We start from the raw sequence: 27,991 nt of genomic DNA, 5'->3' as shown, positions 1-27,991 counted from the left end.
ATGGCAGAGCCTTTTGTTTTTAATTTCTTCTGTCTTTAACGCACTAAGAATTAACACATGGCTGCATACAAACATGAGAAGCATGATTTAAATTCCCAAGGTAAGTCTGTGCAGGCTCACAGCGAAGGATTTGCACACCATTAACAAGAGGAACCGCAGGTTGGCTCCCTTTAAAGCCTGTCCTGCTCCCTTCATCGCACTGCTGCATTGCCATGTGAACTCTGGCTCAGCAGAGGATTGCACCAAGGTTAAGCTGTGCAGCAAACTCGTTTTCTAACGCTGCAGAACAGGTTTTACACACGGAGAGATCTTTGTTCCAGATGGGATCGGGAAGGCAGCAGGACTTGTCAGAACAGCACTGCACAAACACTGACGGGCCCTCAGCGCTGGGACAAACTCGGTGTTTATTGTAAGGCTTTTGGTTCAGCGCCGTAACATTCGGCGCCCCGGCTGCGCCGTTATCCCGTTAGCTCCTCGTGAGGCAGGCCAACGCACGTCTCCCCATGCTGTACCGAACAGCACATCACTCCACACGCGCTCTCAACCCGCACAACCTGTGCGACTCCGCCCTAACGCCAGGCCGCGCTCGCAGCTCCGCCCGCACTGACACAGCGCTTCCCGCCCACAGGGCGGCCCCGGCCTTAACGCCAGCCAGGCCCGCTCCCCTCAGCGGCGCGTCTTAAAGGCGCAGTGGCGAACGCCGTATCTCCTAGCGTAGCAAAGGACGGCGCTGTCCCTTTAAGGTTACCGCGGCGACGGCTCCGGGTGAGAGCGAGGCGCATTTACGTCACGCCGCGCGCTGATTGGTCGAATCCGTCGGTTTCCGGTGGGAGCCGCTGCCGTCTGTGAGGCCGAGGCGGGGCGGGGGCGCTGAGGGCCCGGCGGAGCCGCCCGCGCCAGGTGAGCGCCGGGTGCGGCCTGTGAGGGACACGGCGGGAACGGCCGCGGTGCGGTGGGGCCGAGCGGGGGAAGCTCGTGGGCTTTAGGGGCGGGCCCGGCCGTAGGGAGCGGCCCAGTGGCCGGTAGCGAAGCCCGGCTGTTCCCGAGGCTGTAGGCCCCGCAGTTGAGGCTGCGCTGTGACGGGCCGCGCTGGGCTCAGGCGCTGGAAACGAAAGCGTTCAAACGATAAAAAGGAAGAAAAGGAAATCCACGCGGCAGGGGGGTTCGCTCCCAGACCTGCGGGGTGGGGCCTGGGGGGCAGGGGGCTGTGTGAGCAACGAGCGGGCCCCCCCCCCGCGGCCACGGCTTCCCTGGGGCTCCTCGTTAGCGCTGACCTTCAGCGCGCTGTTATGGGAGCGAAAGGAGCAGCGGGAGGAAGGAAAGGCTTCCTTCAGTTGTTTCGAGGCCGCGCTCAGTGTTTGTGCGGTGTGTAACGTGGCTGCCCGGGGCTGTAACCTGTTGGAAGCGTTTGCGGCTCTGTGTTAGCTCTGTGCCTCCTGTAATCCCAGCACAATTCCAAGAGGTGCGGTGTTATACCGCCTATTGCTGCTTATGAAGCACGCGGTGTGGCAGCTCGGTGACATGGCATCTCAACATTGCTTCGTCTGAATCCTTTTTTTCCTTCCCCCCTTCTCTTCCTAAAGCTGATCCTGAGATCAACGCTTCTCACTCAATAGTCCTAAGCTGTTGCAGCTGTCTCTGAGCCAGGTAACTTTCTTTATATTTTATCAAGAATGCCCTGAGGAACCATTTATTTCCCAGCAATTTCTTTAGCTATTTTATGAAGAAGAAAAAAAAAGACTCAACATTGATTTTATAAACACATGCATATATGTATAAATATATTAACATAATTTTATAACATGAAAGATAGAAGAGATCAGACTTGATACTGTTTTTTCAAAGCCTTGCAACTGGCACTGTGATTCCAAACTCTCCTTAAAGCCTGACAGCGTGGCAGGTATGCCTCAGGGTGCCCTCCTGATAATCCACAGCTGGAGAGGTATTTGGGGGGTTGCAGTGTATTCATGAAGGTAGTTATAAAACAGTTTAAATAAGGAACTTTTTTAAGATAAATGTTTCTAATTCTCCAGTTGGTACTGATTTGCATTTGGTGAGCTGGCTTTGGTTTGACCTTAGCACATTTCACTTCCGAATACTTGTAGTGCTTGCCTCTCAGGTTCCCACTTTCTGCCCACTGATCTCCTGATCATCACCACCTGACCCCTGGTTTCAACTGGGATGGATTTAATCTTCACAGTAGCTGATATGGTGTTATGTTTTGGGTTTGGGAGGAAACCACTGTTGATAGCACACCAGTGTTACAGCTGTTACTGAGCAGTGCTTACACTGAGCAGAGGCTGTTTCAGCTTCTCATGCTACCAAGCCACTAAGGGGCTGGGAAGGGACAGAACCAGGACAGCTGCCCCACCTGGCTGAAGTGATGCTCTGTACCATGTGGTGTCATGCTCAGCAATAAAACTGGGGGACTTGGCTGGAGGGGCAGCTGCTGCTTGGGGGCAGCCTGGGCATCGTGCAGCAGGCAGTGAGCAATTGCATTGTGCATCGCTTATTTTGTGGTTTTTGTTTGCTTTGGTGTTTTTTTCCCCTCCCTCCTTTCATTTCTATCACATTAAACTGTCTTTATCTCAGTCCACAAGTTTTACTTCCCCTTCCCCCATCCCAATGGAGAAGGGGGAGCAAATAGCGGTGTGGTGCTTCAGCTTAAACCAGAGCACCCCATACAGACCATCCAATGCTGTTTATGAAGTGATTCTTCAATCTGAAAAACAAATAGTAGGTTTAATCATCAGAAAGTTCAGATGAGAACCTTCCCTGACATTGAGTGCTCACAGGGCCTGAATTGTTGAGGTTTCTTCAGCTCAGTCAAATGCACTTCTTCTGCCTGTGTATATGGAGCACTCAGTTCTTATTTCTTCTAAATGACTTCTACTAAATACGTTCGTAGTTTTTTCTTTCACACTTTAGCTTTGTTACTGATCTTAGATATGAAGATGACTTTATCCAGTGATGTCAGTAAGATGATAATGCAACGTGATTTTCCTTGAAGCAATATAACATCTGACTATGCTGGGCAGCACCATCTGCTTTTCCACTAGTTCTTTAACCTTCTCTTTTTCTTTTCAGCAATGGCAACTTCCAGCAGCAGCAGCAGTGAGGAGGAGCGCAGTCTTCGGGAATGTGAGCTTTATGTCCAAAAACACAACATCCAGCAGCTTCTGAAGGATTGCATTGTGCAGCTGTGCACAGTGAGACCTGACCGACCCATGGGATTCCTGAGAGAATACTTTGAAAGACTGGAGAAGGTAAAAATAAGCACTGGGAGTGAAGGAGAGCGGATCAGCCGAAATTCGTACTGCTCAACTTGATTTAGTGGCTGAGCTTCCAGTTTGGCCTGTGTTTGTGTTGGCTGTTTGGAGCTGGGCCTGATGCTTTTGGAGAACGAATGGCATTTTCTGTAGTGTTTGCTAGTGGCTTGTGGTATGAGGGCACCTCTTGCCTTACTTGCTTTGTTGTGACAGAACTAAACTGGCAAGGAGACTCGTCCACCTGGGATGCACGTGTGATCCCACTTTTTAGTGTTTACTCATAGAAGCTGACAGATAGGACACACGATCCTGTCTGTGGTCAGATGGTAACTGTGCTGTGTGACCCTGGTAGCTGCTGGCGATGCACGTTTGGTTTCTTCTGTTGAGGCAAATTGATTGCAAAGATTCAGGTACAAAACAGCAGCAGGCCAGTGGTAGTTATCCAGGCCTAGCTGAAATCAAATGGAAGCACTTATTTTCCTGATTTCTAAGACAGCAAGCCTGTTTCTTCATTCTGTTAGGAACTGAGTGTTAGTGTTTTGCTTTGTTGTGCCTCTCACTTGTCCTGAAGATCTCTTTCTGTGATCTTGGGAATGAAGAGAGTTTTCATTTCAGTGCTTGTATTTGAATCAACTCAACATTAATTTGAACAGTTCATTGAATATAACAATATCTTAAGCTGAAAGAAAGTAATATGCTGTGAAAAACAGAGTTTTTAAAGGCTAATGCAGAAGAAAGATTAGCTGTAACCACTGTACTCAGCACAGCTTGTTGGTAATTAACGTAGCTGTGACCTTGCACAGCAGTCACTTGCAGGTGCTGCAATCCATCTTACACGGGAGCTGTATCTTTGTCCTTTTTTATTTTGAATTCTGGGTAGTTATTAATTGCTGAAATAAATAATAATAATGCTGTAGAGAGTGTAGGTATGCGTAGTGGAAGTAGTCTTCTAATGGAAGTGCTTGTGATAGGTACTAGAAGGTGATCATATGTTGCAGACGTACCTCCTGTGGCTTGCTGTGTGCTTAAGGAGCAATTTGCTTGTTAGGTGCACAAGAACTCTGGTATTTCTTCTTATTGTGTGTAACATCTTGAGTATGTTCTCTTTCAAAATCCCAGCAGCAGCCCAGATTGCAGTCCTAAAAATCCTTATTCCCCACCTTCTACCATGCCAGCTTTCCTGCCTTGTATTCTTGGGTTTCTAATACTGATATATGGTACAGTTTGGGGTATCAATGCTTGTGGTAACGTTGCTTTAAAAACTATCAAAGAAAACTGTTCTGCAGTTAGGAGGTAGAACTTAGAATAAGCCGTAAGCAGAGGCATGAAGGGACATAAAACAAGCATTTCAATCCTGTTCTGATGTTCAGTGTGCAATAATTAGTTCTAAAGATAATTTGTCTATAAGGTCAGAGCTAGGCTTGCCATCTCTCTCATGTGTATTTTGGAGATGAACAACTTTCTTTTTTTCTGGTGCAGAGAGGCTGTCCATGCACTCCATCAGCCTACAAGGAAGCTGAAAATAAAACTGGTTAGATAACGCTTCTCCCCTGAAATTACTCTTAGAATTTTGTTTAAGGCCTCTTGTTAGGAGCAGTTTTGGCATGGGTTACATGTGCCAACTCATGCAGCTATAGCTGCCAGTGGAACTGTAGCCTTCTTGTATTGTTGAATATAAAAATTGCTACGTCTTTCTTGAGGTAGTTTCACAGTTCAGTCTGATAACAGTGGCTGTCCTACTGTTATTAACCAGCTCTAACCTGGTACTTAGCACCAGTCCAGCAAAAGTGTGTGAAACAACATGTTTTCCAGGAGTAACATCTGTTCTGTCCTTACGAAAGCAGAGTATTTCCCATCTAATTTTCAAGTGTTGCACTGAATGTAACTGAGGTTGAGATGGAGTGTTTTAAAGCTTTGATTGAGGCCAGCTTCTGGAGGAACCCCATCTGAAAATGAAGTGTGGGTTCTATTTTTTCTCCTGACAAGTCATGTCTTCCACCGGGCTGATTCACTGTCACGTTACTCCCATGCATCAAAGATGTTTAAATTTGCTGTTGAATTACTGCTCGGAAACGTTAAAATTACTGCCTGTGTAATTGCAGTAGGAATTCATGTGTCCTTTTCAGCTATGAAAGCTTTCGTGTGAATTTTATCACTATGCTCAGATAAAATAACATGCATACAATCAGTCTGTGGTGCACTATGGCTGCTGTTGGCTTTGCTTTGCAAACGGGGCTGATAACACAAGTGCACACTGACAGCTGATAGCTAGCTGGTGCTGAGCTTGGCTGGGTTCTGCAGTGGAAGCTGTGGAAACTTAATGCAGAGATTGGTATTGCAGCCTGCCTGGTGGATTTGCTGCATGTGTGTTGGGCTTTGTGCAAAACTGAAATTGGGAAGCTGAAGATAGTTGTCTAGGTACTGTGCCTGTTCCCCATCGTCTGGCCTGCCTCCACAAATGCATACCAAAATATCCTTCAAGTTTAATTGAGTTGTTTTGGGGGGGAAAAAAGGATGGTGAAGAGCTGATATAAATGAAGTTAACCAGAAGAAATCAACTATTTCTGTTGTCATGTGGATGCCCCATCCCTGCAGGCGTTCAAAGCCAGGATGGATGTGGCTCTGGGCAGCCTGGTCTGGTGGTTGGTGACCCTGCACACAGCAGGGGTTGAAACTGGATGATTATTGTGGTCCTTTTCAACCCATTCTATGATTCTAATGACAACTACCAGATACTAGAGTGTATAGTGCCCAAAATAATTCTGAAATCATAGTGGTCTTCAGTAGCTGAAAGAATTCAAACATGATGATGAGAAGCTGTTATCCTAATGCCTTTTTTTTTTTCTTTTACTCATAAGTAATAATGCAAATGGACTTAAAAATGATTTCTTATCTGTCAGGATCAATGGAATGTACAACTGTGGTCACTGACAGTAAAATCTGTGTGAGCTGCTCTGTCAGCTGAGAGGTCAGGTTGAACATTTGGATGCAATAACTAGGCTGGCTTTAGTAATAATCCATGTTGTGGTTATAGGGGCTTTTCTTCAGTATTTGCTTTAATTTGAAGAGCTTCTAAACTTGAACAAATATGTTTCCTCACTCTGGTTAGATTCTGAGGTACCTGAAAGGAGCAACTGTGACTTTTTGGTCAGGGCCTGGTGTAATTTATCTCCAATCAAGTGGTGTAATATAACACAGCATCAGAAATGATAGAAGGTATATTTTAAAAACATGAATACATGGAAAGCTTTTGTAATGGAACCAGTGAGATCCCAGCGTGTCCCTTCCGAATGGCGCAGAGCTGCCCTGCAGTAACGTGGACGTGGTGATTTGTCTTGTAGGGGCAGTCCTGTCCCTGGATGTTTCAGCAGGAAATCCAGACTAGCTGCAACGCTTGAATCTTTTATCTTAGCCACGTGTAACCTTTGCATGTCCACATGGCCTACACTAACAGGCTTGTTGTTAATGTAACAGCATTAAGTCTCAGAGCAGGCAGGAGTCAGCAGTTATTTTCTCTCTGTGTGCAGCACTGAGATGTGCAGCTCCCTCCCTCAGTGCTGCCGAAGTGCTTCTGCCTCTGGCATTTGCAGGGTCTGTGTATCCTGTGTGATACTGGAAACGTCACGGCAGCTGATGTTTGCTTTCTAAATAAGTGCCAAGGCTTTAAATATTCCTTGCCCCAGCAGTTGGAAATGTGGCACTATTTTGTTAATGAACACAGAGCAGGAAGCGCGGGGCGGTTTGACGGATCGCTGCTCTTTGGCTATCTGAGAAGTATAAAATGTAAACTCGCTGTAATGGTTAGCTGAGGTCCCTTTCCCCAAAGTGGTGGAGTTACACATGGCCTCTGCGTACCTCCGGAGTGGATCGTGGCAGCCAGGCTGCCTAACCAGGCTGGGGGGGGAAGGGTTTATCAAGGACGTGGGGACAGGTCCGGCTTTTATGTGCCTGGAGTCCTCAAAGAACAGATGGCTCCTTGTTCTGTTCAAACGTGTCCCCAAACCCTCTTGCCTTATGGCAAGGAGAAAGTCATTTGAGCTGTTATGACTCAAATGTTTTGGCTGTGAGGTTGGCTTTTTTTTTTTTTTTTTTCAAATGCATATCTTAGTTAAGTAAGGTGAATTTTCTGGTATGTGAAAGGATCGAATCATAGCATTGATATGGCTAGAATTCACTTTATTCCAAGTGTGCTGGCTTTCCCCAGTATTAGTACAACACAACCCAGGAAGCAGCTGTGGGAAATAAGGAACATGTGTAGCATTGTACTCAGCTGGCAGATCTGTGGTTTGAGGGAAGATAACCGTTTGGCCCTTAGCATCCTTTCTGCACCTCTTCTGTAAGCTACATTTGTGTTTCTTTCTCCTAAAATAACCCATGGTTACCAAGCATCGAGTTGGTCCGTGACTTCACCTTGTTTCAAAAGCTTCTCGTGTAGCAGGGATTTCAGAGGAGTTGTTTTTCTGTCCTTCAAAGGAATAAAAGGCTTAACACCCTGCAGCTCAGGGAAGGAACTGCTTTGTGTGCTCTTGGGAAAATGGCTTTCTCTTCTGCAGGCTTTTTTTCATTGCTTATTGAATATGCTAGTGGAAAGCAAAGTCAAATTGTTTGTGCTTCTCAAGTTAATTAACTGTTAGTGTAATTTATTAAAGTAAGCACCACTGTGATGTGAATGTTAGCGAAGGCATATCTTCTGTCTGCTTCAGTAAGGCATTTGAACATGCTTGCTGTAATCTCCTGCTTGCCTTAATGTGAGAGTAATAGGACACAGGAAGCTCCCTTGCACTGGCAGGCTAAATTGGGATATGATATGTAACTGCTTTTTTTTCCTTTAGTGGATTACATGACACAAATATCTCTTCTTTCCTGTTCAGGAGGAAACAAAACAGTTGTTAAACCAACAGAAGTCCGGTTCACGCTCAGACTCACGGGAGGATGAAATCTCTCCTCCTCCTCCTATGAACCCTGTGGTCAAGGGCCGAAGAAGACGAGGGGCCATCAGTGCAGAAGTCTATACAGAGGAGGATGCTGCATCTTATGTTAGAAAGGTGCTCTCATTTTTTTCCTCTAATGTTGCCAAGAGATGCACATGCACTCAGAGTTTACCTAAGACTACTTAATATCCAGTGTATTAAATAACACTAAGCCTGTAGCCTGTTAGGTGGTGTGATGACAGTAAAATTCAGACCTGTGTGTATAACTCTTCAGTTTGTCATGCAGACAAATCATTTTTACACAGTTCTGATCCTTTCCCTTTGAAGTAGTGTGGTCTATATATATACACACATACATTTATATGTATTTTTAATACTTGCACACAGAGCTTCCAGCAGCTGCAGCAGTATTAGGCTTAGCCCAAAGGCAGAGCTGCTATTCTTAGGGAAATAAGTTGCAATTGTGAAAAGAAACTACGAACTTAACATGGAATTATGTTTTTATGGTTGCATAGAATCAATGTTTTATTTACCTTCTGTATAAACTAGCTGTAAATGTTGACTGTATTTGTTTCTTAGAGCTAGAGTGCTTGAGAGAGTCTGAAAGACTTGAGTTCTGTAGCAATTTGAGTGATTTGTTTGTCCTGGATAGTGCAGAAGATTTTCTTTTGAAATTGAATCAGTTACTTTTGGTTTTTTTTATCCTAGGTTATTCCAAAAGATTATAAAACTATGGCTGCATTGGCAAAAGCTATTGAGAAGAATGTGCTGTTTGCCCATCTTGATGATAATGAGAGAAGGTAGGAGTAAATCTATGTTGAAGTCTGAAAAGTATAGTAAAATGCAAAGGTAGAAGTTACAACTTACATGTAACTTTGCATTCTTATAGTAAAATACAAAGTTGCATGGCCTGTTTACAGCAGTGGAGAGACAGCTGGAAAAGTTGGTTGGTTGAGATTGGAGATGTACGAACACATGTGCAGTATCTCAGAATAGTTGGGGTTGGAAAGGACCTTTAAAGATCACTTAAAGGGACCTTTAAAGTTCCAGCCCTGCAGCTGTGGGCAGGGGCACCTTCCACTGGATCAGGTTGCTGTGTGATGAGTTGTGTAACTTTGGTATCCTTCTTTCAGTGACATCTTCGATGCGATGTTCCCCGTCACTTACATTGCAGGCGAGACTGTCATACAGCAAGGCAAGTGACAGTGCTGGCATTGATAAATGTTGGAGATGGTGGGCAGGCTGTGACCTAAGGCTCTTGTTAGTGTGCTGCTTGGGAGGATAAAAGCCCTCTCTGGGTGAGGTGACCCTTCCTTGTCATGTTAACTGAAGCACAGCTCCTGCTCTGAAGTAACGAGTGGAGCAGTTGTGGGAATATTGTGTTTCATCACGTTATCTGTTGGAAAGATTGTGATCTAATGACTCTGTAGAATACTTCATGACAGTTTTTGGATCCAGTATGCCTTTCCATCATTCTTGGAAATGTGGCTGATGGACTGCATACCACTAGCTGTCCTTTTCCACAGGACTAAGAAGGGAACAAAATGTGGTATTTCACCCTCCCAGCTGCGCAAAATGTCTCTGCCAACCTCATTACATTCAGCTCATGAAAGCTGTTAGAGATGCTGGTTTTGTAGAAGTATGTTTGCCTAGCTTTACCTTCTTTTGTGTATTTGATTTTTGATTTTCTGTTTTTAGGTGATGAAGGTGATAACTTCTACGTTGTTGATCAAGGAGAAATGGATGTAAGCATTATTGGTAGCTTATTAATGATGCATTCATCCCTAACAGAAGGGAACTGGTAGAAGCTAATTTTCCTTTGGAGCTATTTTGCTCTTTATTGATTCTTCAGTCTGACTGCAGAGACTATGAATTGTGTTTAACTTTAAGATGAATTGTTCAGATGTTAATAAGGTACCAATACTTTACAAGTTTAGAGTCTAGGTAAGGCGTGGGACAGGCTTTAAGAATGACAGGCTTTTTTATTTTCTAATCCAAATCATCCATAGCTTTTGATGCAATTTTTGTGACGGCTTCTTGAAAGTCCTTTTGAGTCCTTTGTGTTTCATTGAGGCTTTCTGAGATTTTATTTCCTATCCAGAGGTCATTGGGTCTGCATCTCTAGTCTCTGTGCACATGATGTGGACAGCAGACTCTTTGTCAATGGAAATAAAGCTTAAGATGGGGTTTAGGGTTGGGTGTGAAGTGTTAGTGAAATCCTAAAATAATCCACATGGACTATGTAGATGTGAGAATTTCCCTACATTATAAAGGAAATGCAGGGTAGTGGGAGCATCACATCACATTCCTTGACCAGCCTTCCAGACACTGTGGGCTTTGGCTTTCAGGTTTATGTGAACAATGAGTGGGCAACCAGTGTTGGTGAAGGAGGAAGCTTTGGAGAGCTTGCCCTTATATATGGAACTCCCCGTGCAGCAACTGTCAAAGCGAAGACAAATGTGAAGTTGTGGGGCATTGACAGAGATAGCTACAGAAGGATCTTGATGGCAAGTATTTGTCTAGCTGGTGTGTGCTTTCCACTGGTGACTCAAGTAGCTGTCTGCTAACCTGCACTTGTGCTTTTGCTTTTACCCTTCAGTCAACTTCTGTTGGTTACTTGACCTTCTGTCTGTGCTTGTGTTTTGTTGGAGTTGTGTGTGCAAAATCCTGCTTTATGTCTTGTGCAGTCAGAGAGCTTATCGTTCAGGATGCACTTAGCAGGAATGGGGCAGGAGGAATCTCACTTTGGTGAAGAAATCAATTCCTGTGCTACCTACGAGGTGTAGCTCTCTGGATTGAAAACATACCCCCTCCTGGTTAAATTGTCACCTAGTCCTGTGGGCTTGGGCTGTGTGGGGTGGGATGTAATATATCAGGTGAAGCTGTATATTTTTATATTGAATTTTATTTGAATTCTGACATCAAATGAGAACTAGACAAAAGAACCCATTTTTTTTGTGGTTTCAGTTTGTGCTTTTTTTTTTTCTCCATAGGGGAGTACTTTGAGAAAGAGAAAGATGTATGAGGAATTCCTCAGTAAAGTGTCTATATTGGGTAAGTACAAAGATGTTGTTCCAAAGTGGAATAAATTGCAAGGTTACAATTAAGCTGTTCCTCAGCATCGTTGTGATTACAGGCTATTGTGGTAATGTGTTGAACGGACTGCAAAGTCTGTGTTGCTGTTCTGCATCATTCAAGAATAATTGTAATTGAAGTCTTGCTACGCAGTGCCCAACTGCAGCTGGAAATATGCTGTCTTGTCTGTAAGGATGGAGGAAAGTGTGTGATTTGTACCTCAAAAAGATGAGCTGTTAATGAACACTTAACTCTCTAGAATCTCTGGACAAGTGGGAGCGCCTTACTGTAGCTGATGCCTTAGAACCAGTACAGTTTGAGGATGGGCAAAAGATTGTGGTCCAGGGAGAGCCAGGAGATGAGTTCTTCATTATCTTGGAGGTAAGCAAGACTAAAATCAAAACCTTGTAAGTTTGTCTGTTTTTAACATTGTTTATTCTGCCCTTAAATAGATATTCAGAGAAAAATGAAATGTTGGAATGTACTTTTTGAGAATTCCTCATGAGATATAATCTTGCTGGACATGCAAAAGCTTATATTTAGTTTTGCTATTTTTATAAATGCCAATTCCAGGAAAAAAAAAAAAGTGTTTCTGGCTTAAACCATTTATCCTGTTCAGGAGAGTAAAGAGACATATTACTAGATAGCTAATAATATCCTGCTAGTGGTGGTGTTGCAAACTGTACTGTAATATTGGTGCAGGAAAATTGGGAAGAGATCAATGCTGCAGAAAGTGAACACCCACGATCTTTTAAGCTTAAAGAAGGAAGGCCAGTTCTCATGGAGCAGTCTATGAACTATGCATGAACTGTGAATTGGTTTTTAAAGACTGACATTGTAACAGTTATTTCTGCAAAGCAGCTCATTCTGGAATTCAGTAATTGAAGCGATAGCAGAAATTCCCATTGTCTAATTGCTGTGGTTCATTAAAGGGCACAGCTGCAGTGTTACAGCGTCGATCAGAAAATGAAGAGTTTGTTGAAGTGGGCAGACTGGCACCTTCTGATTATTTTGGTAAGTTCTGTAGTGGCAGCAGTGGTGCCATATGCCACTGTCAGCTTTAACCTGTGGTGATGGCTGCTGTGGGTGACAGCGATGGGGTGGATTTGCTTAATCACTGTTTTGTCTGAGTCGTGTGGTTCACTCAGTGTCAGTCACCTGACATTCAGGTGTGCATGCCTGTTACAGAGAAGTGGTAGCTGTGGAGTGTTGCTGTTTGGAAGGATGATGATTTGGTGTGACCTCCCTACAGCAATTTGTGTCCAGGGATGGAAATCCCACAGTCTCACTTAAAGCCTTCCCCTGTAAAGATCAAACTGACCAGTTCCTCCAGCAGCTCTCTGTACAGCCTGTGCAGTCCCATAACCATCTGGGTGCCGTTGCTGGACTTGTTTCATGCCAGCATCTTGCACAGGGAAGCTTAAGACTGGGCGCAGGACTCGGTGCAAATCAAGGTCTCTTCTGCCTTCTGTTGAAGGTATTTTTACTAAGCTAAATGTTACATGATAGAAAAAATGCTTTGGCTTGAAAAAGCCTGTATGTGCTAGCAAAAAAAATAGAAAAGCTACATTCCTAATGCACACGGATCTGTTTGATCACAGGTGAGGACTGGACGTGTATGCTCACAGGGCATTCGTGGAGAATAATGTAACGGTGCATAACAGGATATTCCTGACTGTCTCATTTTAGGTTCAGAAGAACAATGCCTTGAAGCTTTCAAAGCTTCTTCAAAAGAGAATTAATCTTTTCCCACCCCCTCAAATCTGTTGAGAACCAACTATTTAATATTTAAACACTTCCTTCTTTCAGAAAACAAAAAGGCTAATATTTTTTCCCTTCAGGTTTAAGATATGTTCTCTCATTATTTTTTTTTTTTGAGCTGTCCTCTTGCAAAAGTCTTCTGGTTGTCTGGTGTTTCAGCTTTGTAGGTGATGTAATCAACAAATACTGTGTTTCAAGGCCTGGAGGGGGCTGTGCTCAGCAGTGCCCTGGTAGTGTTCAATCTGGCCAGAGGTTTGCTTAGCTCAGTACCTGGTGCTAGATGTTTGTTCTACCTATGTCAAACACTGGTCTCTTCCAATCTCTCCCTGGTATGTATATCCTTGAATTTCCTACTACTACACTGAATGTTATCCTGGTGTTGTGTTCAGGTGTCCCTGAGGCTTTAAGTCTCCCTTAGAACCTACTTTTTTGCAAGCCTGTGTTTTGGAGGCTGGCGAGTTTGAGGTTTTAATTGGCACCGAGGAAGTTTTCTCCTTTCTTTTGAACATCCCCTCTGATAATGCAGGCAGATTTATTCTCTGAGGATCCCTGCGTTCTTTCCTTAGTCCTGAACAGGAGCGTAACCTGTTCAACTGCTTGAAAACAAACCACCCCAGAAGTTGATGCAGTGACTTCATGCTCATGGCTAGGATTGTTAGGCATAGCTGCTACCACTGAAGGAAGGAATGGCTCGAAGAAAGCTTAATTTCAAAATATGTTGTTCAGCAGTTGTAACATGCATTTGAAACAAAGCTTTTGGTGTGCTTGTGTGTAACTTATGAAATGGGAATTCCAGACTTGACATACTCATTCTTACCTCCAGTGGCAAGGTAGGGTTGTTAATTCTGGCTAGGTATTGGTCAAAAGCTTCTGTCTTGTGCACTGAGGTTATTACTCGAATAGCATGGTCTTGTCCTGAGCGTCACAGAGGTCTGGATTGATCAGCATCATGTCTTACATATTAGAAATGTCTTACACATTAGAAAAATGGCTGCTTGAAGGAAAGTTACATAGTTGACTGAGATGTGACCCTTTTTCAAATAAGGGAAACGCTGAAAGAGAGATTGCTGAATAATTAAAAAAAGAATAGCACACAAAGGTGTCGTTCTTCTTTATGCTGGCCACCCAATTGCTTGTAATGTAACTGTATAAACATTCCTTCTGATAAACGTTGAGACCCGAATTCACTTTGGTTCAATTCCTGCAGCCGTTTGAAATGCAGCGGGCTGACGAGTGACTCCCTGCCCCTCGGTTTGTAACGCTGCTCCCGTTCTCCCGTTGCTCTAGGTGAAATAGCTCTGTTGATGAACCGTCCCCGTGCTGCCACAGTTGTTGCTCGTGGCCTGTTGAAGTGTGTGAAGCTCGATCGACCCCGATTTGAACGTGTCCTGGGTCCGTGCTCAGATATTCTCAAGAGAAACATCCAGCAGTACAACAGTTTTGTATCGCTGTCTGTCTGAAGCCTTCCTCCCTCAGCAACGTGCTTCACCAACGCAGACTGCTTTATTACCCTTGTGCAGAGCCACATGGCCACTGGCATTTGCAGCTTCCTGTCTGTTTTAAAAAAAAAAAAAAAAAAAGCTTTTCATAGTAATATTTTTAATTTAGAGCATATTAGTTCTGTGCTCTCTGTCCCATTAAATACATAGGAAAAAGTTCTATGGAGATGTTTGCTGTTACAGCTTCTCTCTGTGCAACTGTGTCCAACTCGGGCAAATACAGCAAACACAGCCTTGCTTTACTGAAGGAGAGATCTCCAGGCACCGTGACAATTGCCACAGAATAAGGAGGTAGCAGGGTGTGGGGGGAATTTCAAGGTATTTCTTAAATCATTGGACAGATTTTAAGGCTGTAGTCCTAACCTGCTGTATTTCTTTCCAGATGAGAATTGCCCATGTTACTGAGCTTCTTGGGGTTTTCTTTATGATTTTCTGGGTACTGTAATCCTGGGTTCAATCGTGAGGCATCAGCTGCTAAGAAAGCCACAGTTGGAATTCAGCAGTTTAATAGTTCCTGTGTTTGCTGGTTTAAGGTTGCTTATGTTGTTGTCAAGCGTAAATCAAAGCTCTCGAGGTTAATGGTTCAGGTGAACTACTGCAGTTGTTACTTCATTTGCTGATTTGCCACAACTGATCCTTTCCTTGTTCTTTCTTCAGTGATAGATTTGCCCTGAACTTCCTGTTCAAAGTGGCAAGAACCAAATGTTCCACACAATGCCTGACTTTGGGCTCCAGTACACAGACATAGGGATGGTGCAGCCGCCCAGCTGTTAGTCGTGCACAGGTACTACACTGGTGCAGAAATTGGAAGCAAACTTTTTATTTCCCTTGATTGCTTTGTATTCCCAAGTTGACTTATTTTTTTTTTTAATGGTCATCAGTTCACGTGTCCCTTTGACACCAGGGAAATTTAAACTTTGAAGCACTGATGGGCAGCATTAGTTGTGGGTGCTGGCCCATAGAGATGCCATTATGCTTAGTCAGACTGCCAGGCAGAAAATGTGCCTCGCTTTAACGTTTTAACTTCCCTGCAACACTCATTTTAAGTATGCTTGTTTTTAAATCAACTCAGAATTTTTAAGAAGGATCATTAGGAGTCTAGTTTAAATACAAAAAGCTTATTCTCTTTCCATACTTGCCCAAATGACACGATGCATTTCATACTCCTTTTTTTTTTTCCCCCTCCCAAGTTCAATATGTTGTGGAGTCTTAAACGTATTTCAGTATTTTCCAGCTTTGTGTTGCATCGTTCTGTGTGCACCAATACTTCCCACAGGTTTGTACTGAATTCCACGGTTCAATAATGGTAGGCAGTTCTCAAGGTTTCCTTTACCCTGTAATTTATATCCAGTAGTGTAGGTTTGTATTTGGGAGTGACAGCAAGCGGTTTTGCGTTTATGGGGCAACTGCTTCTCAAGATGGAGCCCTCGTTTAATTTCCTTTCCGAGATGATACGGATTCAGATCCAACAGGCTTTCTCCCAGGCGTGTCAAGAAGAGCCTGCTAATTGATGCAAAGTAATTCTGAGGGCATTGGGCTTTCACAAAAGGGTATTTCCAAACCTGAAATCCCAGTGGTGGGATTTAAACGCTTGTGGTTTGAGTTCTGTCTTCACAAGAAATTGAGAAGACTGCTTCTGCCGGAGTCCTTAAGGAGTAAGCAAATGCTACTTTTACTTTACAATTTTTCTTTTTTTTTTTTTTTTTTTTGCTAAAACTGTTCTCTTCAGTTTTGGGTCTATCCAGGTTTTTCCTTCATTATGTGTTCATGTTACTTTAAAGCACCAAAAACTGTGTAAACTAGTTAGAGCTCCACACAGAAGTGCACATTTTTTTATATAAGGCTTTCTAATCGAGTTTCACTACTGCATCTTTTTAGCTTGCTGTTTACTCCCTTTTGTAGTTTTACCTACAAGATTTTAAGATAAATCAGCTAAGTCTGAGTTAAATATTAATCACAGTTGTAGCTTTACCTTTGTGTGCAATTTAAATATGTTTGAAACCACAATTGGCATAGTTTTGCCTTAGCTAACATTTGGGGCTTTAGAAGTAATTTTTGCTAGTCCACCTTTAGCGAATTTATAAAGTCTATTGCCCTAGAAAGCTATAGTCAACCAGAGGACCATTTTTGTATTGTTACCTGACTATATAAGTCTGATTTACTGTATGTGCTAATATATTATATTCCTTTTGTTATAGATTGTCCTAATGGCAGGTAAAGCAATAAAATGATTTAAATTCTTAAATGCAATCAGCCTCTTTTTTTTTTTTTTTTTTTTCCACCCCTATGTTTTATGTTTTCCTTTTCCTTCAGAGGATGAATTGCCAATAAACTGGTGATAAATGAAGGAACTTAATGGAGGTTTGAGTTCCAGTCCTTGCTTACAGCACAGCTGACCCTTCCTCTCTGGGGCTGAGTGTGTAAAGTGCACAGAAAATCACCAGTAGAGGGAGATGCAACTTTGGGAATAGAATGTCCCATACTGAAACAGCTGCAGGCGGTGAGTGCTGAGAGAGTGAGCCAAATCCTTCCGTTTTAATCTATTATCTGCTCACTAGAGTACATGGGGGGGAAAAAAAGCAAAGGTCTGTAAGCCTGCTGCTGTTGAGAATTCTGTTTGATTGAGGCTACCTAAAATGTGCTTAGGTGAAAGCTGGAAGTGGAAGGACGTGGCTGAATTGAGACAGGCTGAGGGAGCCTGCTAGGCTGGGTTCTTTGTCTGCTCTTCAGTTCTGTGCATTAGATCTTTTCTTTTCCTGACCTTTGTGGCTTCAGAATATTGGGCTCTCTGTGTTAAGCAGAAACATTCCCAACTTCCTCAAACGAACAGAACGGCACCTGTGGGGACATACAGAATTACACCTACAATCTCTTCAGTAGCTTTACGGAGCGAAGACAGGCAGCCGGTGGAACACTTGTTCTGGGGTTGGACTGAGCTCCACTACAGTTCCCTGTGAAAAACAGCAGTGCTGGCCAAACCAGCTCTGTTACTTCCCTGCACAGTCCAGGCCAGCGTCACCCAGTGCTTGTTAGGCTGGGCAGAGTTCCAACCTGAAATGACAGTGTGGTAGGTGATGCAGCTTGCTGTGAACCTGAGCAGCCTGCAGCGCTGCTGATGGCTTTTGTTTAACTGAAAGGTTAGTTTAGAATGAACTTCTAGTAGACTGATTGTTTTGGTTTTTTTTTCTTTAAGGATGATAAATGATCAACAAAGTTCTCAACGACTTTCCCCAGGCTGCCAAGAAGCTCAGTGTAATCATTCCTGAACAGTTAAAGCAAAAAGCTATTAAAGAGCTGCAGTAATCAAACCACGCTTAAGCCTTGCCCTTGGGAGGCAAGGGGAAGCTCACAAATTGGAAGATCTCTGATAACTCCTCTACACTTTTTTGGTCTTCAGTTCCTATTGCTTCTCCCCAAAATACGCAGAGATAAGGGGAGGAGGAGGAGCCATTTCTGTTTTCCAGGGAATTCTGATAGCTTGAGTGACTTTAAAGCAAGATGATGATGCAAGATGGAGCCCCCCACCTCAGCAAAATATTTTGACCAGAAGTGGGTGACTTCTGGGATTGTAAATACAGTCCTATGTCTTTCAGTAGTTGTAACAAATATATGTATTTATAAACATATATATATTTTCTCCTGCTTTTCTGTTATAACCCAGCCTGATTCTTCCACCCCCAAGGCAGGTGAAAATAGAAGTGATCTTACTGCCCTGCAAGTCAGTGGACATTTGGGCAATGTGCACAGATTGAAGTGGACTGGGCTGGTTGTTTTCTGTTGCAGAGAACCAGGCCAGGGGTCCTGTCTGCTGGTGGGTGTTGTGCAGAGATGCTCCAGGCTGACCACATGAACCAATGTGTCACCTTGTCACAGTAAGGTTGCTCCTTTCTCACACGTGGTCTTGATTACAGAACACAGACTTATAAGAGGAGAATATTCGTGGCATCTCTTTATTCAAGCCTCATCCTTGGATCTAGCATGTGTCCATCATAGCAAGGCTGAGCAGGCTGAGCAAGCTGCAGGCTGTATGTGTTCCTGTCACCCACAAGGCATGCTCAGCTGCAAACCAGATCTCTGCTTTCCCACAGAGCTGGTGCTGGGGTGCAAAGACCTGCTGCAGCTTTGCTTGAGTGCTCAGCCTGGGAACCTGCTGTGATTCCTGAAGGTCTCCCAAAGTTTCCCCTCTCCGTGTCGTGGGCACTTGTAGATAGAAATGACCAACTGTTAACACCTGTCCCTGGTCTCGCAGGGGTCTCCCCTGCTTCTGAGCAGGAGCTGAGGGCTGTTTATGTGCTCAGCTTCGCTGTGTCGGATGTGGGAGCCTCGGGCTGCCTGGTGTCATTGGCCACCACCTTGGCTTCTCCGTGTGTGTCTATGCACTTCCTCACAGCTTTCAGGATGAGCTGTAACCGCCGGTCCAAGGCCAGGAGATGGGGCTCGGTGAGGACAGGTGCCAGGGGGTCCTGCAGGAGGGATTCTCTCATCACAGCACTCAGCTGGTACTCGGGCTCAGCCAGCAGCTGCAGGCGCAGCAGCGTCGTCCTCTTTATTCTGGAAGAGAAAGAAAGCAGGCGTCCCAGTGCCAAACATCACAGCACCCCGGTAAGGGACAGCTGTCTGAGCCTCTGCTGAGAGGGGGAGGAGGGAGGGAAGATACAGTTCCAGATAACAGTATTTGGAACGAAAAGCTTTTACTGAAGAAAATGGGAATCTCTGCAGAAACCTCTGGTTCTTACTTATTTTTCAGGCTACAGAGTGCTCACACAGCAGATTTTTGTCTTCAGAGAGAATGTTAGAAATCCTCAGCAATGAGCATTCTGCCTTTGACTCAGATGTGACCTAGTTCCCCAGATGATTGCAGGGCAGTGCCACGGTACCAGAAATGACATTTATGGGGCAGAAGGAGAGAGAAAATGAAGCTGTGCATCTTAGCTGCTGATGAGTGAGGAAAAATCTCTCTAAATTGAACAAAAAGAGAGTATTTCCCAGAGCTGATCTAACATTGTGCCTGAAGAGGCACTGAGGATGAAGCATTTCCCTTTGACAGAAGGGAGGATGAAAAGCTACGATCTTGGCCTGCTTTGGGGAATGACACCAGGTATTCTAACGCGATTTGTTTAATGCTCAGCGGAAGTATTTTGATTTCAGAGTCTCTGTGACTGAAATGGACCAGTGATCTCACCCATTGCCTTTTAAATTTTGGAAAGATGGCAGCCTGTGTTTGTGGAACCATGCTGACTCAGCCAGAATTTCCACGTGGAGGAAGATGTGATGGGAGAGGAGAGGAGCAACCTTCACTAAATGAGACAAGGACTGGAACAGGGGCTGTGAAAGGTGGGTCAGAACACTAGGAGGCTGCAGGAAGCCGAGCTCAGAGGATTCCAAGCCTTTCTGGATGCTTCCCAGGATGGATTGCTGTAGGAAATGAGGCTTTTGGGTGGCCCTGTAGTGAGTACAAGTCATTTCTAAGTTGCAGTTCTTGCCCATAGCTGGCTCATTAAAGGTGTGACCTGCAGCTCATCCTACCTAAATTAAGCACAGCTTCTGGGAGGTGGATCTGGGTGAGCAGGAAGGATGTGACCTGCAGATAGTGCTGCTAGGTCAGAGAGTTCATGTGAACTGCACAAAATAGGAGCTTGGCAGAAGGAGTCACTGTGAGCTGCAATTATAAATGGAAAGTCTCACTCGGTGCAAACAGCAGTTCTTAAAATTAGATCCGGTAATAGGAATATGTGGGGAGAGTGCAATTAGCACCCCAAGGCTCACATGGAGCAGGTACAGCAAGGAAATAGGTTAGGGATCTCCTAAAGAGAAACCACAGGGAGGAGCAGCTTTTCTTCCTCTTTAATTTAACTTTTAGCTGTTGATTTATGTGGATTAATAAAAGGGTGGCCAAGATAGGATTCAAATGGTAAAATTGACGAGCTTCTCCTTGATGCTGTGAGAAGAAACCTGATTAACTATCAGAGCTGGTGAATGAAGGTTTCATATTAGCACACACAGACAAGTGGGGCTGGCAGCACTTTGTGTTGATGTGTTGGGAAAGGCAAGGGGATGCTTCTGGAAGGGTTTGGGCCAACAGAAAAGTCAGACAGCCTTTTTGTGTGTGAGACTGATGCCTTGTGGGCATTCAAGCATCAGATGTTTGCCTGCTGCTGAGCAAGGGAGCTGTTTGTGGGGATTTGGGAAGCTCACCTGGGCACGTGGGTTACGTAGGGGTTCTCATGGGAAAGGGTTCATTTGGGATAGTAAGTATGAAGTGCAGGAATGATGGCTGTGTGACACAGCAGAGCAGCTCGATGCTCTGAGTGACATAAAAGCTTAACTCTTGCTTTGGAGATAACTGGTGGTTTCCATGCTGAGCTGTTTGGTTGGGTTCCCAGGTGGATTCCAGCAGCCAGCGCTGCCGGGCCAGGAGGAACTGATGTGTCTGGGAAGGAAAACAAAGCTGACACTTACACACAGCACTGGGAGAGAGGGGCCAGGATGGAGATTTCATCGTGAGAATGCCGCCCAAACCTGGGGGAAGGAGAGAGCACGGACTGTTACCACCTGCCCATGGCCTCCCCATGTCCCCTTGGCTTCCCAGCCTCACCCCCTGGCGTTGTCCAGGTGTAGGAGGAAGCCATCATCTCCAAACTTGGTGAACATCTCATAGTGGTGACGGTCCATGTTCCCTGGTAAAGGAGGAACAGAGCAGCGGTTTCCCTTGCAAGTGCCTGAGTAATTTTCAGACCTATCCCATGTTTCCTTTCCCATCAGCATGAAATGCTTTAATTGTACCTATCAGGAAGTCAAATATGGCCATGTCAACGATGTTAAGCAGCCGGTTGCCGCTGCTGTAGGGGTAGATCTCCCTCACAGTGTCACAGTAGAGCGGATTCACCTCCCACCTGCAGGACACCAGGGGAGGGGGCACACAGTCCACTCACAGTCTGTATCCCACTCATTCTCTTTCCCACACCCTCCCTGTAAGGCACATATATGAAGCAGCAGCATTTACCCACTTACTCCTCTTTTCCATCAAACGAGTAGGAGCGGATCCATGGGTTTGGGATGGAGAGCCGAGGCGCCAGGTTGAGGGATGGAAGGAAGGCAGACAGGGACCCTTCCAGGAGGTGAGGATTCCCACACACTGCATACTCTGTCTTGCACATGTATGGGCACTTGGCAAAGAAGCACACATTGCTGGCTGGAGGAGAACAGAAAGAACTGGGGAAAGAAGCTATGGGGCATGGAGCTTGGACTGACCCCTGCCTCACCATGCAATGTATCTAAGCACATAATGGATGTGAACTGCCAAACCATGGAGGGAACCAGAGTTGTGGTCAATGGAGAGACTCAGTCCTATGCTGGGGGAAAGGTTAAGAAGCAGGACAAGTGAACAGATTTCAGTCCCGTTCCTGCACAGCCCGTAATCTTTTCCTACCTGGAGACACAAAGAAGACGCTCTGCAGGACTTCATTCCTGGTGACTTCCAGGATCTCCTTGGTGATGTTGATCAGCCTCCCAACAGTGGGGGGCACCCGTCGGAAATCCAGGATCCTGCCCGAGGAAAGCAGCTCAGTGACACGCAGTGGGACCTGACTGCGTGGGGTGGCAGATGCTGCCCGTGCCCTTCGTGCTGGCAAAATGTTTGCCTTCTTGATGGCTGCACCCAAATGGCGGTGAAGCCGGGATTGCTGGAAAAGGCTCCTGGGTTAATTGCTCATTAGCTGTGAGCTTGAAACAAAACAAACCAGGCATCCAGAGCTCAGCTGGGTCAATGCCCAGGATGGACCCAGTGCATGCAGCAAAGCTACAACCTGTGCATCGCTGCCCAGCCTGCATGGAGCAAAGCAAAGTGAGTACTGGGCTCCCAGGGAGAATCTTCCCCACCATGGTGCTGCTGAACAGTTGCTGATCCATGGCCAGCACTCCATAGAGCTGAGCACAGCTCCTCTCGTACCTGTCCAGGTGGAAGGCTGCGATCTCAGCATTGTGCCTCTGGAAGTCCACAAAGTAGAAGAAATCCTCGGGTGTTTCCTCCTCACGTTTCTGCCTGGAAGAAATCCATGGGTCAATCCTGGGGGTGTGCGTGCAGCTGCACCCAGGGGATCCAAGGAGAGACAAAGCAGTGCTGAGGATGTGTGGGCCCTGAGGTGACAGCAGCCCTGAGCTCCTCCATTCTTTGGCATTGGCAGAGAAAGAGCCTTCCAATGTCAATAAGCAGTGTGGGAACACTGATGTTTGCGTGTTATTGGGGAGAGAGCAAGCAGCCAGTAATAATTAAAGGTAGCTTTAATAATTCAAGGTGGCTTTGCTGAGCAAAGGACAAGAGATGCAACATGACGTGCCCCTCCTTGCCCGAGGATGCCCGCAGCCTCACTGCAGCGAGCTCCAGTGCTCCCAGCTGCTCATCATGGGCAGTGGGGCTTTGCCTTACCTCATGGGCTTGAACATGGCTTTGCCGAAGTCCTGGAACCTGAGGACCAGCTTCAGGTGCACGCCGCTGGGCTTCACAACTGGGGGGAAAGGGGACGTTAGGTGCCTGTGTGCAACAGATCGGCACCTCTGCACCATGCGAGTCTCCCAAAGTCCATTTGTTAGATCCCCTTGGGGACTTTTTCCTCCCCTCATTGGCACATCAGTGTCTCGGCATCCCCACCCCATCCTTGTGGGGCTGTTTATCCCTGAGCGGAGCGTGGGGCTGGAAGCTTGAGGGGAACCCGGTGCCACCTTCCCCACTTGGGTGAAGCGAAGATGGCACAGAGTCCTGGGAGGATGCACTCACTCTGGCTGCAGTCACAGGCTCCCAGCAGAGCTTTCTCATCCTGGCTGTAGTCTGCAAGAGCAGGAGGAGCTGTGAGGATGGGGCTGTGCAGGGCTTGCTATCAGACCATTTAAAAAGCCAGATTCCCTTCTGATTATAAGCTCCATTTATACACTAAAGACACAGGAAGGCCCTTCTCCCATCTCCAGGTACCACGACGACAATCGTGCAGCACAAAACCCATGGAGAAGCCAGCGCAAGGCTCAGAGTCCCACACTGCAACAACACTCACCAGCGCTGATGGTGGCAAAGTCGTGCATGTCCTGCAGCAGCCTGCTGACAGCAGGGCTGGAACGGGGGTAGAGCCCATCCCGGCTGATGCCCAGGTGGAACTGCAGCCAGCTGACTTCGGGACGCAGCGGGAGCAGCGCGGCCGCGGCCGTAAGGTTGAGCTCCTGCCTGTAGAGCTTGTGTCTCCTGGAAGGGAACGAGCATGGGGTGATGGGGATGGGTGCAGGATGGAAACCCTCGGTGCTTGGAGTAGAGCTGGCAGCTGTTGTATTACGGGATGGAAAAAGCCTTTGCTGTGCCAGAGGTTTTTGCCAAATCCAGAGGTTCCAGGCAGCAGGACTGCTGGAGCCCCGAGTTGTCCCATGTCCTCTCAACCTTCATTCTGGGCAATGGGATGCAGGGGGGCCACCAAGCACTGCGCTGCCCCAGAGTTGGTAAAACTGGGGTGAATCTGTCCCATTCTGGCAGGTGGAGTTGTGACAAACCAGAGGTTTGTTACCATAAGCCATTTTTCCTCTGATAGGACCCAAGCTTTGCTGAACTGCCATCAAAAGGTCATTTATCCCCTGGCTGACAGCATTGGTTTCTCATTAACATCGGCAGAGCTGTGCATGGCATCTGTGCTCACGATAAAGGGAAAACTGAGTTCAGTTTGCATTGAAAGTGCCAAGATACCTCGGCGAAGGCAAACAGGAGCTGTGGCTGATAGTGAGTGGTTCATTAACCAGTGGGGCCCTGGGGTGCCCCAACCCTGCCTCAGGCAGCGGGGTCTGCAGGGCTCCCATCCCTTCTCCATGGTGCAGATGGGCAGTGCGGTCGGTCCAGTCCGAGGGATGCATTTCAGGGATATTTGGGGAGAAATGTGGGGGGTGCCACCAGTCCCACAAATGCAGACGGGGACGGCGAAGCCCCCAGTGCGTGTCAGCAGAATGACGCAGGAATTTTCCCGAGGGAAGCTGCCCACATATTTTACCATATTTGCTCTCCCACTTTCCCATGCACGCAGCCTGTCCCCCCCCGCCCCGATGGCGGTGAGCGGTGCATTACTGATGGGGAAAAAAATGCAGCCTTTGTGCAAGGGGAGGCAGTGGGCACAGGGCTGGGGGCCAGCCGGCCTGCGAGCCTTCAACCCCCAAATGCTGCTCCCTGCAGGGTGCCTGAAATATTTCCCTTTAAGAACAGCCCTCTGCAAAAGACGTGATAATATAAAAAGCAGGTCCAGATAACTTGCTATGAACAGCCTTGGGGCTGCCCAGGCTCTGCTCAGTGCTGGGCTGTAGGAGGCACCAGGCACTGGGTGCCGCTGTCCCTGTGGCACCAGTGCCTGGCACTGAGCAGGTCACAGAGTTTGGAGTATGGAATTGTTTCTTCATGGACAGAAACAAGCCCTGGGTTTGTTTGGTTTTGTTTTTTTTTTTTTTTATTTAAATTGTTCTTCCTGCAACCCCATCAGCCACCCCTGCAGTCAGAATTAAGCCACCCCTTAGCTAGGAATGGGAATGAGAAGGCAGAGCTCTGTGTGCAGGTAGGATGCACAGTGCCTTGTTCTCCTTACCACCCATAGCCAAAATGTGCCACATCCCAGGGCCAGGCCATGTGAGAGCCAGCCAGAGAACCCCAGACCAATTTATTTCCACCTGCCTGCAGAAACTGTGCTGTGCTGTAGGTGCAGGGCTGAGCTGCAGCTGGGTCCACTCAAGCCGTGCAGATGGGTGCTGCACTGACAGCCCCGCCGTTCATGCCTCACATGGGATGGCCATAGGGTCAGCTCGGACCCTGTTCTACCCTGTAGGATGTGTCACACCTTGGGGAGAGCTGGGAACGTGTGTGCAGCCCTGAGCTACACCACGCTCTGCTAAACACATGGGCTGGGAAAGCCATGGCTGCTCGGTCCTGTACGGATCCCACTGTCAGCCCAGGGATGTCCCCATGCCAAGAAGATGAGCTGCTGTGGCTGTATGACCTCGAGGCACAGATCGCTCTGATGGGCTGGCAAAAAGCACCATGGCAGGCACCTTCCTAACTCACGTTCAATTTGCACTGCCAAGGAAAGAAGAGGATGGGTGTGAAGTTGCAGGGGCCTGGCTGGAAATCACAGTGGTGCACTTGGCATTGCGTGCTCTACGGTGGTGTGTAAGGTAGTGCACTGTGGAGCTGATCCTGGTCGCATCCCACCCCCCCACAGTGCTTTTCCTTGGGAAGCATCCACTAAGCATCCCAAGACCTCTCACCTCGTATTTCCCAGCCGTGTGCTCATCACTGCCCTGTCCCACCCTGCTGAATGCAGCCAATGTCATACAAACATACAGCTCAGCCTCGCCGCACGCATTCTCAAGGCAGGGAGAGGAAGAAGAAGCTGGAGGGGTCTGAGCCATGTTCAGGTCATGGTTCCTCCCCTCCTCCACAGTGCCTTGCAGGACACTGGAAACAGGGAAACTTTTCCTGCTGGTAGTTGCAAGGAGATGGCTCTGGGGTACAGCACCCAGGGGCTGACACCATTCTGCCCCCACAGTGCTGATGCAGAGTGAAGAAGGCACCTATCCTTACTATGCACAACTAGCAGGGGCTCACCCTGCATCCCTGCGCCCTTCTCCTCCTCACCTCCCCCATCAGGGACCACAGGAAGCCTCTCCCAGCAGAACCTCCATGCAGAGCCCTGTGATCTACGGGTGCTGTAGAAAAGGGCAATGGGGAGGACAGCAGAGAGCCAGGAGGTGGGCACAGAGCGGGCCACAAAAGGGGTGCCAAGGGGTTGTGTGCAGAGGTCGGGGTGTCTGGGCAAGAGATATCAGGGGGGTGTCCATGCAGGGGGTGCTGGGAGGTTGCTCTGGGTACCCAGAGACTGGGGATGTGCACCTGGGGATGGGGTGCCCAGGGATGGAGTACCAGGCATGTGTGCCTGCAGATGGGTACCTATGGGTAGGTGCTGGGTTTGGGTGTCTGGAGACTGGAACCTAGGAACGGGGTGCCCGTGGATGGGGTGCTGGTTTGGGCTGCCCGGATATGGGGTGGTCAGAGATTGGAATTTGAGGATGAGTGCCGGAGATGGGATACGGGGATGGATACCTGGGGATGGGTGCCCGGGAGCGGGTACACGAGCATAGGCGCAAAGGGATGAAGCGCCCAGGGATGGGACGCTGGGTTTGGGGTGCCCGCGGATGGCCGCCCAGGGAGCGGTGCCGTTTCGGGGTACCGCGCGGCGGGACGCACCTGTTCCAGCGGGCCGCCTTCCGCCGGTAGTAGCGCAGAGCTTCGCGGGCGCCCAGCAGCGGCTCGGCGGAGCCCGGCGGGGCGGCGGCGCGGTACAGCGGGTGGGCGAAGAGGCGCCGCAGCGGGGAGGAGGAGGCGGAGGAGGAAGAGGAGGAGGCGGCGCGGGCGGGGGGCGGCGGCGGCGGAGCGGCGGAGGGAGCGGAGCGGCGGCGGCACGGGCAGCTCGGTGCGCTCGGGGCCAGCTCCCTCCGAGCCCGCGGCCAGAGGTGGAAGTAGAGGTCGGCGGCCAGCAGCGCCCCGAGCAGCAGCAGCACGGCCGGCCGGTCCCGGCGGGGCCCCGGCATGGCCCCCGTTGCCGGGTGGCGACAGCTCCGGGTGCGGACAGCCCGCACCTCCCTCCCTCCCTCCCGCCGCCGCCGCCGCCGCCGCCTCCCGGGGCAGAACGCGCGGGGGAGCTCGAGCGGCGGAGCCGGGAGTGCGGGCACCTCGGGGCGGGGAGCGGGCAGGGCGCTGGGGGCCGGCCTGGGACAGCGCGGAGAGACCGGGGCGTGGAGAGGGAGGAGAGCGCGGGGGGATCGGGGAGGAAGGGGGTCCCGGTGGCGAAGGGGATCCGGGGATGAAGGAGGCTCCCCGTGCGCTGCCCCGCCCGTCGCGGTCGCTCCGAAAGTAGCGCTGTCCGCTGCGGCTGCTGACCCCGCTCCCCTGCGTTCTCTTCGGTTTCCTGATCGTCGGAAGATGGGCACTGGTTCATATTCTCACTTCGAATTGCTCCTGCAAAATGACTCTGCTCCGTCTTTTGTTATTTGAAGAGTTTGGGTTTTGGGTGTGAGGGGCTCGCTGTTGTAATACCGAACGTTACGTATCTGGGGGCAGAAACTGGAGCAGTCATTGCAGGGGAATTCGTTCCCAGTGGTGCTGTATTGCTGGGCGAGTGGATCCGCCGTCCTCAGCCCTTCCCGGACCGGCGGTTTGGTGCTTTCCCAATAATCCCAACAATAAGCAATGGTCTGTGGCTAACAATAGGATTTTTCATTTTTCTTTACTTTTTTTTTCCTTTCTCTCTTTTAAAGACGAGATTATCCAGCTGAAGTGAACAAAATCTGCGCTCCAACGAGCCAGAATGAGTCACCAGCAAACACAGCTCCGTGGATGTGAGCCCTCCAAAAGCCCTCATCGCCTCACGTTAAACTTAAAGCACAACTT

At 47.7% G+C, this 27,991-nt stretch overlaps 2 protein-coding genes across 2 annotated transcripts; one reads left to right on the top strand and one right to left on the bottom strand.

Moving 5' to 3' along the window:
- The first annotated feature begins 828 nt into the window (after window positions 1-828).
- Window positions 829-16,785, top strand: PRKAR1A (protein kinase cAMP-dependent type I regulatory subunit alpha). The gene is made up of 12 exons (XM_042833086.1): window positions 829-900; window positions 1,584-1,647; window positions 3,088-3,266; window positions 8,141-8,314; window positions 8,909-9,000; window positions 9,334-9,395; window positions 9,899-9,945; window positions 10,549-10,707; window positions 11,194-11,254; window positions 11,535-11,656; window positions 12,208-12,289; window positions 14,324-16,785. The coding sequence occupies exons 3-12, from the start codon at window positions 3,090-3,092 to the stop codon at window positions 14,494-14,496; spliced, it is 1,149 nt and encodes a 382-aa protein (XP_042689020.1). The 5' UTR covers window positions 829-900; window positions 1,584-1,647; window positions 3,088-3,089; the 3' UTR covers window positions 14,497-16,785.
- A 1,686-nt stretch (window positions 16,786-18,471) lies between these two features.
- On the bottom strand, window positions 18,472-27,171 carry FAM20A (FAM20A golgi associated secretory pathway pseudokinase). The gene is made up of 11 exons (XM_042833047.1): window positions 26,789-27,171; window positions 23,580-23,764; window positions 23,309-23,359; window positions 22,961-23,039; window positions 22,484-22,576; window positions 21,965-22,080; window positions 21,547-21,727; window positions 21,319-21,428; window positions 21,131-21,212; window positions 20,995-21,054; window positions 18,472-19,086 (listed from the first exon to the last, which is right to left on the bottom strand). Exons 1-11 carry the CDS (start codon window positions 27,130-27,132, stop codon window positions 18,822-18,824), a joined length of 1,566 nt encoding a protein of 521 aa, XP_042688981.1. The 5' UTR covers window positions 27,133-27,171; the 3' UTR covers window positions 18,472-18,821.
- Window positions 27,172-27,991: the final 820 nt, after the last annotated feature.

This window comes from Centrocercus urophasianus, unplaced genomic scaffold (genome assembly GCF_019232065.1).
Source record: "Centrocercus urophasianus isolate 14NV4802_14NV808 unplaced genomic scaffold, USGS_Curo_1.0 seq_40, whole genome shotgun sequence".
Classification (NCBI taxonomy): Eukaryota; Metazoa; Chordata; class Aves; order Galliformes; family Phasianidae; genus Centrocercus; species Centrocercus urophasianus.
The sequence above is the reverse complement of the archived record's forward strand: the minus strand, read 5'-3'. Positions and strand labels throughout refer to the sequence as shown.